We start from the raw sequence: 13,110 nt of genomic DNA, 5'->3' as shown, positions 1-13,110 counted from the left end.
CACGTAAAAATCACAAAATCTCAGTGACATCTACCAATCAGCATTTATTGCTCAAGTGTCCAGGTAGTTATCTCTGTTGATATTGGCTGGACTTGCTTTGGTCTGGCTATTGGCTGGTCCAGGCTGGCCTTGGCTAAGCTGGCTGGGTTTACTCAGATCCACATGTCTCTCATGTTCCAGAAAACCAGCCTGGGTGTGCCCTTCTCAGGTCAACAGCAGAGGGCAAGAGCAAGAAGCCCAGTCATATGGGTGTCTTTCAAAACTGTGCTTGCATCACACTTACCCAACATTCCATTGGTCCAAGGCAAGCCACCTGGCCAAGTCCAGAGTCAGAATGGAAGGACACTACAAAGTTAGATGGCAAAGGGCATGGACACAGGAAAGGGTGAAGAATTGGACCATTAGTGAAGTCTACTACCCATGGAAAACTTTGCAGACTAGGAGAGACTGGTGTACAGGGAGTGCATGGGGTAGGAAATGGAAGACATGACTCTGAGTCTTGACTGTGGTTTTCGACAAGTCTGAGGACCTTTCTGAGTCTTAGGTCCTTCAGATATAAGGCAAGAAAACATTTTAGGGCCTACCCAAATTATATATTATCTTTTTTCTCTGGTAAAGCCCCTATTGGGATTCTTTTGTTTGCAATATGATGAAAAGGTCACTTAGAGACAGAGACTAGCTAAACGTTGTGTTCTCCCTTTTTAATAATAATAAGAATTACAAGGACAATAACAACATGAGTAGCTAACATTTGGTTATTACTAAATGTGTCTCTTCTAAATGCTTTCTATTTATAAAGGAATTAATCTTCCTAAAATTCTATGTTAGTCAGGATAGGGTAGGTTTAGCCTCAGTAACAGATTATCCCTAAAATCTCAGTAGCTTTGCATAGCGAAGTTTTACTTCTAACTGACATTTACATGTGCAAGTGGATGTAGTGGAGGGTGGGAGTGGGACTCTCTGCTCCACAGAGTTACTAAGGGTACAGGCTATGAGGCTCCACCTCCTTGTACCTGATTATCTGGACCATGAGGACTTTCTGTTGGCTGGGGAATAAAGTATTAGAGTGTTGCACATAGCTTTTTAAAGTTCGGTCCCCGAGGTGACATACATCACCTCGGCTCACAGCTTGTTCCCAAAGCTGATTTCCCCTAGGTTCATTGGGCTGAGAAATGTGTGAGAGGACATGGATGTTAGGTAATCAGTGAATGTCTCTGTCAAACAGTCCTATGAAGTGTCTACTCTAATTATCTCCGTGGAACATATCAGAAAACTGAGCTACAGTGAGACGAAATAACATCCACACACTAGTCATATAACTAGTGGTGAAGAAGCCAAGCTATGATCCAGGGTGTCTGGCTCCAGTGTGAAACTCTTAACCTCTACAATATTGCCTCTTTAATATAATACCAGGTGATAGCCACATATTGTCTACACAGTTTTCAGATCTCTTCCCAAACTGGATTTCTTTGTAATGAGAAGAGACATGGCCTCTGTGGCTGGAGTGGCTTGTTTCGATCCTCAGAGCTTACAGTCCGATCCTGAAGCAGCAACTAGGAGACTTCCAGCATCAGAGGATAGGGCTGAGAGTGGGGTTCTGACCCTCTTTATAACTTTCCCTAGAAATTAAATTGAAAGTGCTGAGGTAGCATCCAGTCTTACCTTTCTTTTTTCATATTTTGTTTAGAAAGGAACTAGTTTCTCCCCAAGTTATTCAGAGTTCTTTTTTTTTTTTTTTATAATACAGTGTTTCTCTCCAAATTACATATATACAAAGTAAAAAGTTAGCAAGTAGGATTTTTCAACTAAAAAACTTTTTGTTGAATAGGCAATTTGCTCTTCTGTACATTCTCTTTCCTTGTTACTGATGTGTGGCCTCTGTTTTGAAAGAAAAAAGTGACTTTGGCATATTTAACTTAAGACTAAGAGTCATAGTCTATTAGTCACATTTGTTCACATGAGAAAGAGAAGCCACTACATGTAATGTGAGGGATTTCAGACCCTATTTAGGGGATTGTCCCAATGGTCTCCTATATTCCTGGGAGTCCATGCTACTCCATGTATCTCAATGGGCCATTGAGCAGGTCATAGGACATGATAGATATTAAAATGTCTGTAAATGCTAAGGTCCTTTATTAATATGATTTATTCTTTTGTACTCCTAACATTTCAATAGTACTGCAGAGACTGAGGGAAAAGTTGATCCCAAATCTCAATTTATCAAAACCTGTTTCTTTCTTCCCAGGCACCTCCCACATACGATGCTCTGGTACAGATGGAGTATCTTGACATGGTGTTCAACGAATCTCTCAGATTATTTCCAATTGTTAGTAGACTACAGAGGGTCTGTAAGAAAGATGTGGAAATCAATGGGGTGTTCATTCCCAAAGGGACACTGGTGATGGTGCCCACATTTGCTCTTCACCGAGCCTCGGAGTTCTGGCCAGAGCCTGAGGAGTTCCGTCCTGAAAGGTACAGGGCCCTTGGGAAAGAGAACCCACCCTGATAAGGACAAGGTAGAGCATCTTTTGACATTTCTTAGTATAGATGACAAATGCATGATTATACAATCATTTATTTGTACATCTTTTTATTTCTGGCATTTTTTTTTAGTAGAAGAGTGGTCATTGTTGTCAAAATTTTACATACTGTAGACTAGAAAATATAAAATTATAGCTATCCACCTTGTCAATAGATTAGGATAGGTCTCATTAACAATGTGATATATCCTTATGCACTTTTTTCTATTCATAATTGGAAGTTAAGAAATTAAAATGGGAGACCAGCCCCATGGTGTAGTGGTTAAGTTCAGCATGCTCTGATTTGGTGGCCTGGGTTCGTAGGTTCTCATCCTGGGCGTGAACCTACACCACTCACCAGCCATGCTGTGTGGCGACCCACATATAAAGTGGAGGAAGATTGGCCCCAATGATAGCTGAGGGCTAATCTTCCTCAGAAAAAAAAATTGCATTGATATATTTTTTTGCCTTTGAACTCCTTACTTTACTTACCAATAAACTATAGAAAACATCCTATATTACTGTATATATATACAAAGTATATATATTTGTGTGTGATTGCATGCATTTGTCATCATTTACTGAAGCACTCTCTGATTTTGGGAATATAGGCTCATTTTTCCTTTACATTTTTCTATGCTGTTCCCTTCAGCTCTCCTAATTTACCACCCACATTCCCACATTCTGTTTTTTCAAACATTTCTGCTGTTGCCTCTAGCATTACTGTGAGGGTGAGGTAATGACCTGAGAGGTCCTCATCCTGATGGTTTAAGCAGCCTCATTGAGGACGAATGTGAGCACAGGTCCCCCGTGCTGTCTGTGGCTGCAGTCCTGTGCCAGGTACCTTCCACTCTCAGTATTTGGTGACCCTTCCAATGGGATTCCTCTGCTGTCTAGACTCTGAGACATCCTCCTGTGAGGGATCTTGAGCATGCTTTTCTGGGAACTCAGAGCCAAGGCCTGATTTTGGGCACAGCTTGAACTCTGGAAAGAGCTGACACTTTCACATTTACTGTATTGGTGAGCACAATTTAGAATGAAGTTTTTAGGACACTAGCTGGTATCTAGACTTTTATTAACTCCTGAATATAAGCTCCCTGATGGCAGGGACCTTGTCTTGCTGGTGTTGTTAATGCTGGCATAACATCTACACATAGTATTTGTTGAAAGAATAAGTTACAGTTGACCAAGTGCTCTGTTTTCTGGACCAGAGGACCTCTGTGGTTCTTCCAAGCTCTGCAATTCCCCTCCTGTAGTTTCGCAAGCATAAAGCCAGAGAACACTCACTGTATTTCGCTTTTATTCATTCAGTCATCAAACAGAGAGTGAGTGCTTACTGTGTGTCAGGGACTGGGACAGGCAGTGAGAAATCCAAATGTTAAAAAATGCCTATTATGAAGGAAGCAACCTAAGTGCCCATCAAGGGACGAATGGATAAAAAAGATGTGGGATATATACACAATGGAATACTACTCAGCCATAAGAAACAATGAAATCCAGCCATTTGTGACAACATGGATGGACATTGAGGGTATTATGCAAAGCGAAATAAGTCAGAGGGAGAAGGTCAAATACCATATGATTTCCTTCATTAAGTAGTGGATAATAACACCAATAAACACACACATAGAGACAGAGATTGGATTGGTGGTTATCAGAGGGGAAGGTGGGAGGGGGAAGGGCAAAAGGGATAATTCGGCACGTGTGTGGTGATGGGTTGTAATTAGTATTTGGGCGGTGAACATGATGTAATCTGTGCAGAAATAGAAGTGTAATGATGTACACCTGAAACTTATACAATGTTATAAACCAATGTTACTGCAATAAATAAAAAATTTAAAAAAAATAATAAAAAATAAAGATAAAGTTTACATGAAAAAAAAAGAGTTTTGATATATACACAAGTATATGTGTTTTACGTATACACAAGCATGTCCTATAGACACAAGTCTATGGAATAGTTTTAATGTATCTATATGCGTCCACCAGCTGCCCAACAACCATTAGCCCATGTCAGTTGCATCATCCTCACACACTGCTACCCTTTTCCTGATTCCCATATTATTTTAAGGCATACCATGTATAACTATTCCAGAATGTTCTCCAAAATATAAGTACGCTTTAAAAAGTACATAGCCACAATGCCATTGTCATTTTCCCTAAATCCACAATTTTTCTTCATGTAATCACATATTGAGGAATCAAATTGAATAAAGCATAGGTCTAACCTTCCAGGATTTATAGCTGGTGGAGCTGATAGAGAAGGAAATCAGTGATTATACTATAGTAGAGTAGTATCATATGCTTATGTAAATCATCTGATGTAAGCTATTCTTTGGGTTTGGGAGGGAGAGATAGAGAGAGACACCAGAGAGAAAGAAGGGAGAGGAAGGGAAGAGAAGGGAACATAATTTAAATAATGGGAGGTGTTTTTCTTTTTTCAATAATGGCTTATAGTTTTCAATGTATAGATGTTTCACCTCCTTGGTTAAATTTATTCCTATGTATTTTATTATTTTTCTTGCAATTATAAATGAGATTGTATTCTTGATTTCTCTCTCTGCTAGTTCGTTATTAGTGTATAGAAACACAACTGATTTTTGTATGCTGATTTTGTACTCTACAACTTTGCTGTATTCATTGATTATTCCTAATAGTTTTCTGGTGGATTCTTTAGGGTTTTCTATATATAGAATCACATGATCTGCAAATAGTGAGAGTTTTACTTCTTCCTTTCCAATTTGGATCCCTGTTATTTCTTTTTCTTGCCTAATTGCTCTGGCTAAACTTCCAGTACTATGTTGAATGAGTATGGTAAGAGTGGGTATCCTTGTGTTGTTCCTGTTCTCTGAGAAATATATTTCGAGTTTTCACCATTGAGTGTGATGTTGGCTGTGGGTTTGTCATGTGTGACTTTTATTATGTTGAGATAATTTCCTTCTGTACCCATTTTATTATTATTATTTTTAATCGTAAATGGATGTTGGACCTTGTGAAATGATTTTTCTGCATCTATTGAGATGATCATGTGACTCTTATTCTTCATTTTGTTAATGTGGTGTATCATATCAACTGATTTGTGGATGTTGGACCATCTCTGCGTCTCTGGAATAAATCCCAGTTGATCATGATGTATGATCCTTGTAATGTAGTGTTCTATTCAATTTCCTAATATTTTGTTGAGGACTTTTGCATATATGTTCATCAATGATATTGGTCTATAATTTTTGTTTTTTGTGTTGTCTTTGTCTGGTTTTGGTATCAGGGTAATGTTGGCCTTGTAAAATGAGTTGGGAAGCATCCTGACCTCTTCCATTTTTTGGGGCTTTTGAGAGGATAGGTATTAAATGTTCTTGGAATGTTGGTAGAATTCACTAGAGACTCCATCTCCTCCTGGAGTTTTGTTTTTTGGGAGGTCTTTCATTACTGTTTCAATCTCTTTACTTGTGATTGGTCTATTCAGATTCTCTATTTATTCTTGATTCAATTTTGGAGGGTTGTATGATGCTCAGAATTCATCCATTTCTTCTTGTTTATCTGATTTATAGGTGTATGACTTTTCATAGTGTCCTCTTATAATTCTTTGTATTTATGTGAAGTCTGTTGTAATTTCTCCTCTTTCATTTCTGATTTTATTTATTTTCATCCTCTTTCTTTCTTCTTAATGAGTCTGGGTAAGGGTTTGTCAATTTTATTTATCTTTTCAATGAACCAGCTCTTATGTTCATTGCACCTTTCTATTATTTTTAATCTTTATTTAATTTACTTCTGCTCTAATTTTTATTATTTCCTTCATTCTACTGACTTGGGGCTTTGTTTCTTCTTTTTCTACTTCTTTTAGGTATAGTGTAAGCTTATTTATTGGAGATTTTTCTCGTTTCTTCAGGTAGGCCTGTATTGCTATAAACTTCACTCTTTGTACCTCTCTTACTGCATCCTATAATAATTGGTATGTTGAATTTTCATTTTCATTTGTCTCCATGGGTTTCTTGATTTCTCCTTTGATTTCTTCATAGATCCAATTATTGTTCAGCAGCATGTTATTTAGTCTCTATATGTTTGTGGCTTTCCCAGCTTTTTTCTTATAGTTGATTTCCAGTTTCATAGCATTGTGGTTGGTAAAGATGCTTGATATGATTTCAATCTTCTCAAATTTATGGAGGCTTGCTTTGTTTCCCAACATATGGTCTATCTTTGCGACTATTCCACATGCAATTGAGAATATGTCTTCCACTGTTTTTGGGTGGAATGTTCTTTATATATCTATCAAGTTCATCTTGTCTAGTGTTTCATTTAAGACCACCGTTTCCTTCTTGACTTTGGATGAACTATCCATTGATGTAAGTGGGGTATTAAAATCCCATACTGATATTGTGTTGCTGTCAGTTTCTCACTTTAGGTCTTTAAAAATTACTTTATGTACTTTGGTGTTCCTATATTAGGTGTATATTTACTAATAAATACTAGATCTTTTTGGTGGTTTGTTCCATTTATCATTATATAATGCCCATCCTTGTCTCTTGTTATCTTTTTGGTTTGAAGTCTATTTTGTTTGATATTAGTATGGCTACATCCACGTTTTTTCGTTATCATTTGCTTGGACTATCATCTTCCATCCCTTCACTCTGAGCCTATGTTTGTCTTTAGAGCTGAGATGTGTTTCCTGGAGGAAGCATATTGTTGGGTCTTGGTTTTTAATCCAGCCAGCCACTCTGCAACTTTTAATTGGTGAATTCAATCCATTTACATTTAGAGTGATTATTGATATATGAGGGCTTCATACTGCCATTTTATCTTTTGTTTTCTGCTTGTTCTACATTTCCATTGTTTCTTTCAACTTATATTTCTGTCTTACATTTCAGTTTGGTGGTTTTCTGTGATGTTTTTTTCAGTTTTCTCTTTGTTTATGATTTGTGACTCTGTTCTAATTTTTTGTTTTGTGGTTATCATGAGATTTGTATAAAAGATCCCATAGATTAGGTTGTCCTTTTTCTGATAGCCTCTTATCTCCATTAGCCTATGCAGATTCCCTACAGAAACTCTGTCCTTTTCCTTTTTCCTGACTAGGTTATTGTTGTCACAAATTATTTTTTTTTGTGTTGTGAGTTTGTGACCAAATTGAAGTTGTTATAATTACTTTTGATGTTTTCTTTCCCTTTAGCCTTATGTTATAATTAAGTGTTTACTAACCCATTCTGATATAGAATTCAATTTTATGATTCTGTCTATTTATCTCCTTGCTCAAAGCTTTGTAAACCTCTACTGTTTTGTTTCAGGTAGGAGGGCTCCTTTCAACATTTCTTGTACAGCAGGTCTAGTGGCAATATACTCCCTCAGCTTTTTTTTTTTTTTTTTTTTGTCTGGGAAAACTTTTATTTCTGCATCATATCTGAAGGATAATTTCACTGGATATAGTATCCTTGGCTGATAGTTTTTGTCTTTCATTATGTTGAATTTATAATTCCACTCTCTTCTAGCCTGTAGGGTTTCTGCTGAGGAATGCACTGAAAATCTAATGGGAGTTCCCTTGTTAGTTATTTTCTTCTCTCTTTCTGCCCTTTATATTTTTTCTTTGTCATTGAATTTTCACAGTTTTAGTATTATATGCCTTGGAGAAGGTCTTTTTGGATTGATGTGATTAAGAGTTCTATCAGCTTCATGTACTTGCATGTCCAGTTCCTTTCCCAGGTTTGGGAAGTTCTCAGCTATTATTTCTTTGAGTAAGCTCTTTGCTCCTTTCCACCTTCTCTTCTGGGATACCGATTATCCTTATGTTATTGTTCCTAAATGAGTCAGATATTTCTTGAAGAATTTCTACATTTTTTAAAAAAATATTTGTTCTCTCTCCTTCTCCACCCAAATAATTTCTCAATTACTGTCTTCGAGCTCACTAATTCACTGTTCCATGTGCTCTGCTCTATTTTTAATGTTTTCTACCTTATTTTTCACTCCATTAATTGTGTTTTTTAATCTCCAGAAGTTCTGTTTGTTTTTTTAGTTTCTATCTCTTTGGTGAAGTACTCCTTCTGTTCATTAATTTTATTCTTGAGCTTATTGAACCGTCTTTCTGAATTTTCTTGTAAGTCCTTTAGTTTCGTTATGACAGCTCTTTTGAATTCTCTGTCAGTTAGATGGTAATCTTCTGTGACTTCAAAATTGGTTTCTGGAGAGTTGTCATTCTCTTTCTGTTGTGCCATGTTACTGTAGTTCTTCATGGTGTTTGATGAATTGATCATCTGTCAATGCATTTGTGGTTGTAACATCATTTCTTATTTGGGTAATGCTTTGGTTACTTTGGTTCTGAGCTTCTTGTGGTTGTATTTGAGAGCCTGCAATTTCCTCCCTCCACTGCCTCTGCTAGAGGCATTGTCAGTGCCCTCCTTGTGCCACTTCTGCCTCTGAGGTTGCTGGTGCCTTGCTGCTTATAATGTCACTGCCATCTCAGATGTCACCACCAAGGTAACCAGGCTGCTAGCACTTGTGTTGTTTCCAAGGTCATCTGGGTCTTGTGTTCCTTCACTGGCTCTCCATGGGTTATCCACAGGCTCGGAGGCTGCTGCCCTTTGCACCACTTGCACTGCTGCTCCTGGGTTGTCTGCTGGTGCTGGTTGCATCGGTGCCAAGAGTATCATGTTCACAGGTGTTACTTTTGCTGCTGGGGTTCTGGGGTCCAGTGAACTTGTGTGCAGCTCCTGCCACTGGTGGAGCTGTTGTTTGGGGTGCCACCAGTGGGGGCTGTTTCACCGGTTCGCCTGTGGTTCCTGATACTTCTGGTGACAGATTCACCCTGCCACTATATGTGAGGTGTAGGGGCTCAGCCAGGATAGGATGTTTTTGATGCTCGTTCATGCAGCCTCTGTTCTCTCCCACTAGCTGGTGTGTTTTAAAACTGAGATTAACGTACCCCACTCCAGACAGGAATATCCGAGTTGTGTTACTATCCCTAATGTTGGAAAGACCAGGCTATGACCAGGAGATGGGAGGGGCATGCATCCCGGACGCCCTGGGAGACAGGAAGGGATGCTCATTGGTTTTGCTCTCACACATCTGCTTGCAGGTGTGTGATGTGTAGTGTGTACTTCTTCTGCTCCCCCTGTGCCTGCTGTTTCTGCTCTGCTCATAGTTGCACAAGCTGTGGCACCTGCTATTTCTTCTCCACTCACTGTCCTTGTTCGAAGCTGTGTGCACCGGCATGTGGATACACACCCTGGATTGCTGCTGCCAGCAAGGGCCAGGTGGCTTCTCCCCTAGTTCCACTGCCTCCAGTGGTTCCAGTCCACCCACCTTCAGATATACAAATGTATGGATCTCTTATGCACCCTGTTGTGCTGTGGGGGGAATACTCTGTTGCTCAATGGATGTCTGATTGGTTGTAACTTTGTGGGGAGAGACAAAGGGAACAACTCACTCCACTGTGATGCTGACGACACTCTCCTAGCACTTGTGTTCTTTATGTTTCATTAACTTGTTTTCATCTACTAATGTGGATCCAGGTTCAGTAAGAAGAACAAGGATAGCATAAATCCTTACCTATACCTGCCCTTTGGAACTGGACCTCGCAACTGCATTGGCATGAGGTTCGCTGTTGTGAACGTGAAACTTGCTGTCGTCAGAATGCTGCAGAGCTTCTCCTTTAAACCTTGTAAAGAAACACAGGTCAGACAGTTAACTCTCTGCATTAATAATGTGTTATTATGAGCTTTTTTAACTGGGGGGGAGTCTCTCTCTACATAAATGAAAGAATGTATTCTATTGAAAGAATAATTTACTATTGGTCAGAGAACATATTTGGAACCATCTGTGACCTTAGACCCTTCAGCTCTGGACTGCTAAGTCTGTGGTGTTGTAAAGACACAACTATGAAGGTCATCTAGAGTCAATTCAATGAGCATGGCATGAATATGAGCAGTCCTTTGAACTTGAGCAAAGTTGTAAATTCGACTTCACAGGAAGGATGGGAAATGTTATTCACAAACTTGAAATGCAGCGATTGCCATGTCATGACTTGCGAAGGATGCTCTTCTCCACCAGAACTTACAGAAGCTTTCTGAGAGCAATTTTCAACTACTGTCTATATAATGAAAGCAATGCAGAGGTTTAAAAAATCCTGATGACTAGGTCATCCTAGAAATTCTAAAATAATTCACAAGAGTGGGGCTTAAAGGCACACTTATTGTATCTCCTGTGTAGCCAAAGTTGAGAATCACTGATTTAAAAGGTTTCTGCCAGATGTGCAGGGCTCTTGCAGACTTGGGCCATCCTGGCTATTTGACCTTACAATCCAAGAGTGCTCCTACAGTCAAGTGTGCTCTTTTTATATCCTAGAATTAACTATATGAATGTTCTTCCTGCTCTCCTCCATATTCTATTCTCATCCTTTAAGTCTAAGTTCAGTCTCCAAGCACTTCCATGGAACCTTCCCCATCTAGTCCAGAGCCCATGCTCTCCTCTGCTCAGTTATTGGTTTCTGCATGCTGGTATCATCAGTCGGACCACCTAAATTAATAGATTGTCGTTAAACCATCCAGTTTCATGCTCTGTGTTTTCTTGGTGCCTAAGAATGTCTTTAACTCTAGCTGGTGCCTTACAGTCATCCAGTAAATTCTTAAGGAGTGACTTGAGTTTATTTAGAGCTCTTGGATACAAATTTTGAACAATTTTAACTATAAAAACTTGAATGACATTTGTGTATGTGCATGTTGTACATGTGTGTGTCTGTCTGTAGTGAAAATATATGTATACTATTTTAAATTATAAAATAACAAGGTTTTATGTTTATAGAAAAATCTAGAATCTCTCCTCTGATGAACAAAAAGAACGGTTGCCATTGATTCATATCAAGCAAGGTCTTATATAATAAGGATTATTTCTAGGACTATTACATTTAATATGCAGCTCCTCCGCTTAAATAGGCTCTCTTCATGGGAGAGGAGGATAGAGATCATTTCTGTCTTATTTTTCACTTTAGGGCAATTGTGTGGTAGTCCTGTAAGTGTGTACAAACAGGGGACTCAGTCCTGAGAGAAAGCAGGTCTCTCGCACTCCTGGGGTGGACAGACACATCCTCTAGCTCCCAGTCATCCATAGGCTGGCGCTTCTTACCCTCCATGACAGTTTGCTTGCCTTTCAGTCAACTGAGTCCCAAAGATGAATCTGCTGCTAGTCTCCCTACACTAAAGGAGTGACTGGGTGAGAATAAAGCTAAAATTATCAGCCAAAGACTGTAGGTCAGAAGTTCACCATTTGCAGTACACATGGGATCCAAGAGATAGTAGAAAACAGGCATAATGCTTCCCAAAGACCTTTTCCCATCTTGAATTGGATGGGTTCCACTGGGAGAAGTGACTGGACTCTTTAGAAATCGAGGATGGTCTATACAATTAAAATGTGTAATACCCACTCAGGATTACCTTGCAAGTTCCAACATATGGGAAATTAATTCTATGTGTATTTTAAAAATAGTTTGCTATAATCCCTATGAACCTGGCTTAAATTTTAATAGTTCATTCTTTTTACTTAAAATGATGTCAAAAAGGAACACAAGCCAACATGATTTTGTCTCTGGCCTGGTACAAAGTGGTGCTGCATAGATATTTTTTTGAATGAATGGATGGATGAAAGCTTTATTGTCCAGTATGACACAGCTTATAGATTAAGTATACAGAATCAAAGATATATGATGTTAAACGTAGTTTATATGTTTTTAAAGTATTATTGCCCTAACACGTCACGTCTACTTTGCTTCTGTTATTGGGGAGCTTATCAGTCAGTTCTCATACGCATGTTTACCTGTTGCAGATCCCCCTGAAACTAGGCAGGCGAGAAATTCTTCAACCACAAAAACCCATTGTTCTGAAGGTTGAGTCCAGAGATGGGACAGTGAGTGGAGCCTGACTTTCCCTAAGAACTTCCATTTTGTTGTTGAAGGAAGCGGTATCCCAGAACACCAGAGACCTCAATTTACTTTGTGAGTAAACGCATAATGAAGATAGACTTAACCTGCTGCACTGGATGGATGCCCAGAGATTCTTACATTCATTGCATGTTCTCAGTGTCTGTGTAGAGTATTATATGTTGTTCAATATAAAGGAGGGGCCCAGGAAGTGCCAGATATGTGGACTCAGCTTATCTGGGTCTCACGGGACAAACTCCATCCACCTCCAGAGAGTACCATCTACTCTTCCTAAGCACTGATCAAGAATAAAAGTTTCTTAGCAACTGTATCAACAAACTTTAATGAAAACAAGAATTATTGTGCTGATTGTAGTAGTGACATTTATAATCACATGTTCATTTTGAATCTTCTATGAAATATTATGCTGAGCAAGCCAATAAACATCTCTTTACAAAAGTATTATCTATTGCCTTTGCACACGTTAGGGGGAAACTAGAGACCTGAATCAGTGAGAGCCAGTGGGTAACTATTTTTGACCATCACAATCTCTGGTTGGGTGGTCATTTTGAGAACTCTCATTTGATACTTTAAGATAGATAAGAGTCAAGCCATTGTGACTTTGCCTGTTGCTTAGAAAGTATATTCATAGCTTAATTATCCCTGTTTTGGAGCACATATTTTTTGTAACAGTCAACT

General features: G+C 38.8%; 1 protein-coding gene across 1 annotated transcript in view; it reads left to right on the top strand.

Annotated features, from left to right (window-relative positions):
* Positions 1 to 12,489, top strand: part of LOC131422202 (cytochrome P450 3A12-like) — a 36,937-nt gene extending 24,448 nt beyond the window's left edge. The window contains exons 11-13 of the mRNA XM_058569210.1: positions 2,246 to 2,472; positions 10,013 to 10,175; positions 12,318 to 12,489. Coding sequence (XP_058425193.1) covers positions 2,246 to 2,472; positions 10,013 to 10,175; positions 12,318 to 12,413 — 486 coding nt within the window. The 3' untranslated portion in view covers positions 12,414 to 12,489. The remainder of the gene's footprint in view (positions 1 to 2,245; positions 2,473 to 10,012; positions 10,176 to 12,317) is intronic.
* Positions 12,490 to 13,110: the final 621 nt, after the last annotated feature.

This window comes from Diceros bicornis, chromosome 26 (assembly GCF_020826845.1).
Source record: "Diceros bicornis minor isolate mBicDic1 chromosome 26, mDicBic1.mat.cur, whole genome shotgun sequence".
Lineage (NCBI taxonomy): Eukaryota > Metazoa > Chordata > Mammalia > Perissodactyla > Rhinocerotidae > Diceros > Diceros bicornis.
The sequence above is the reverse complement of the archived record's forward strand: the minus strand, read 5'-3'. Positions and strand labels throughout refer to the sequence as shown.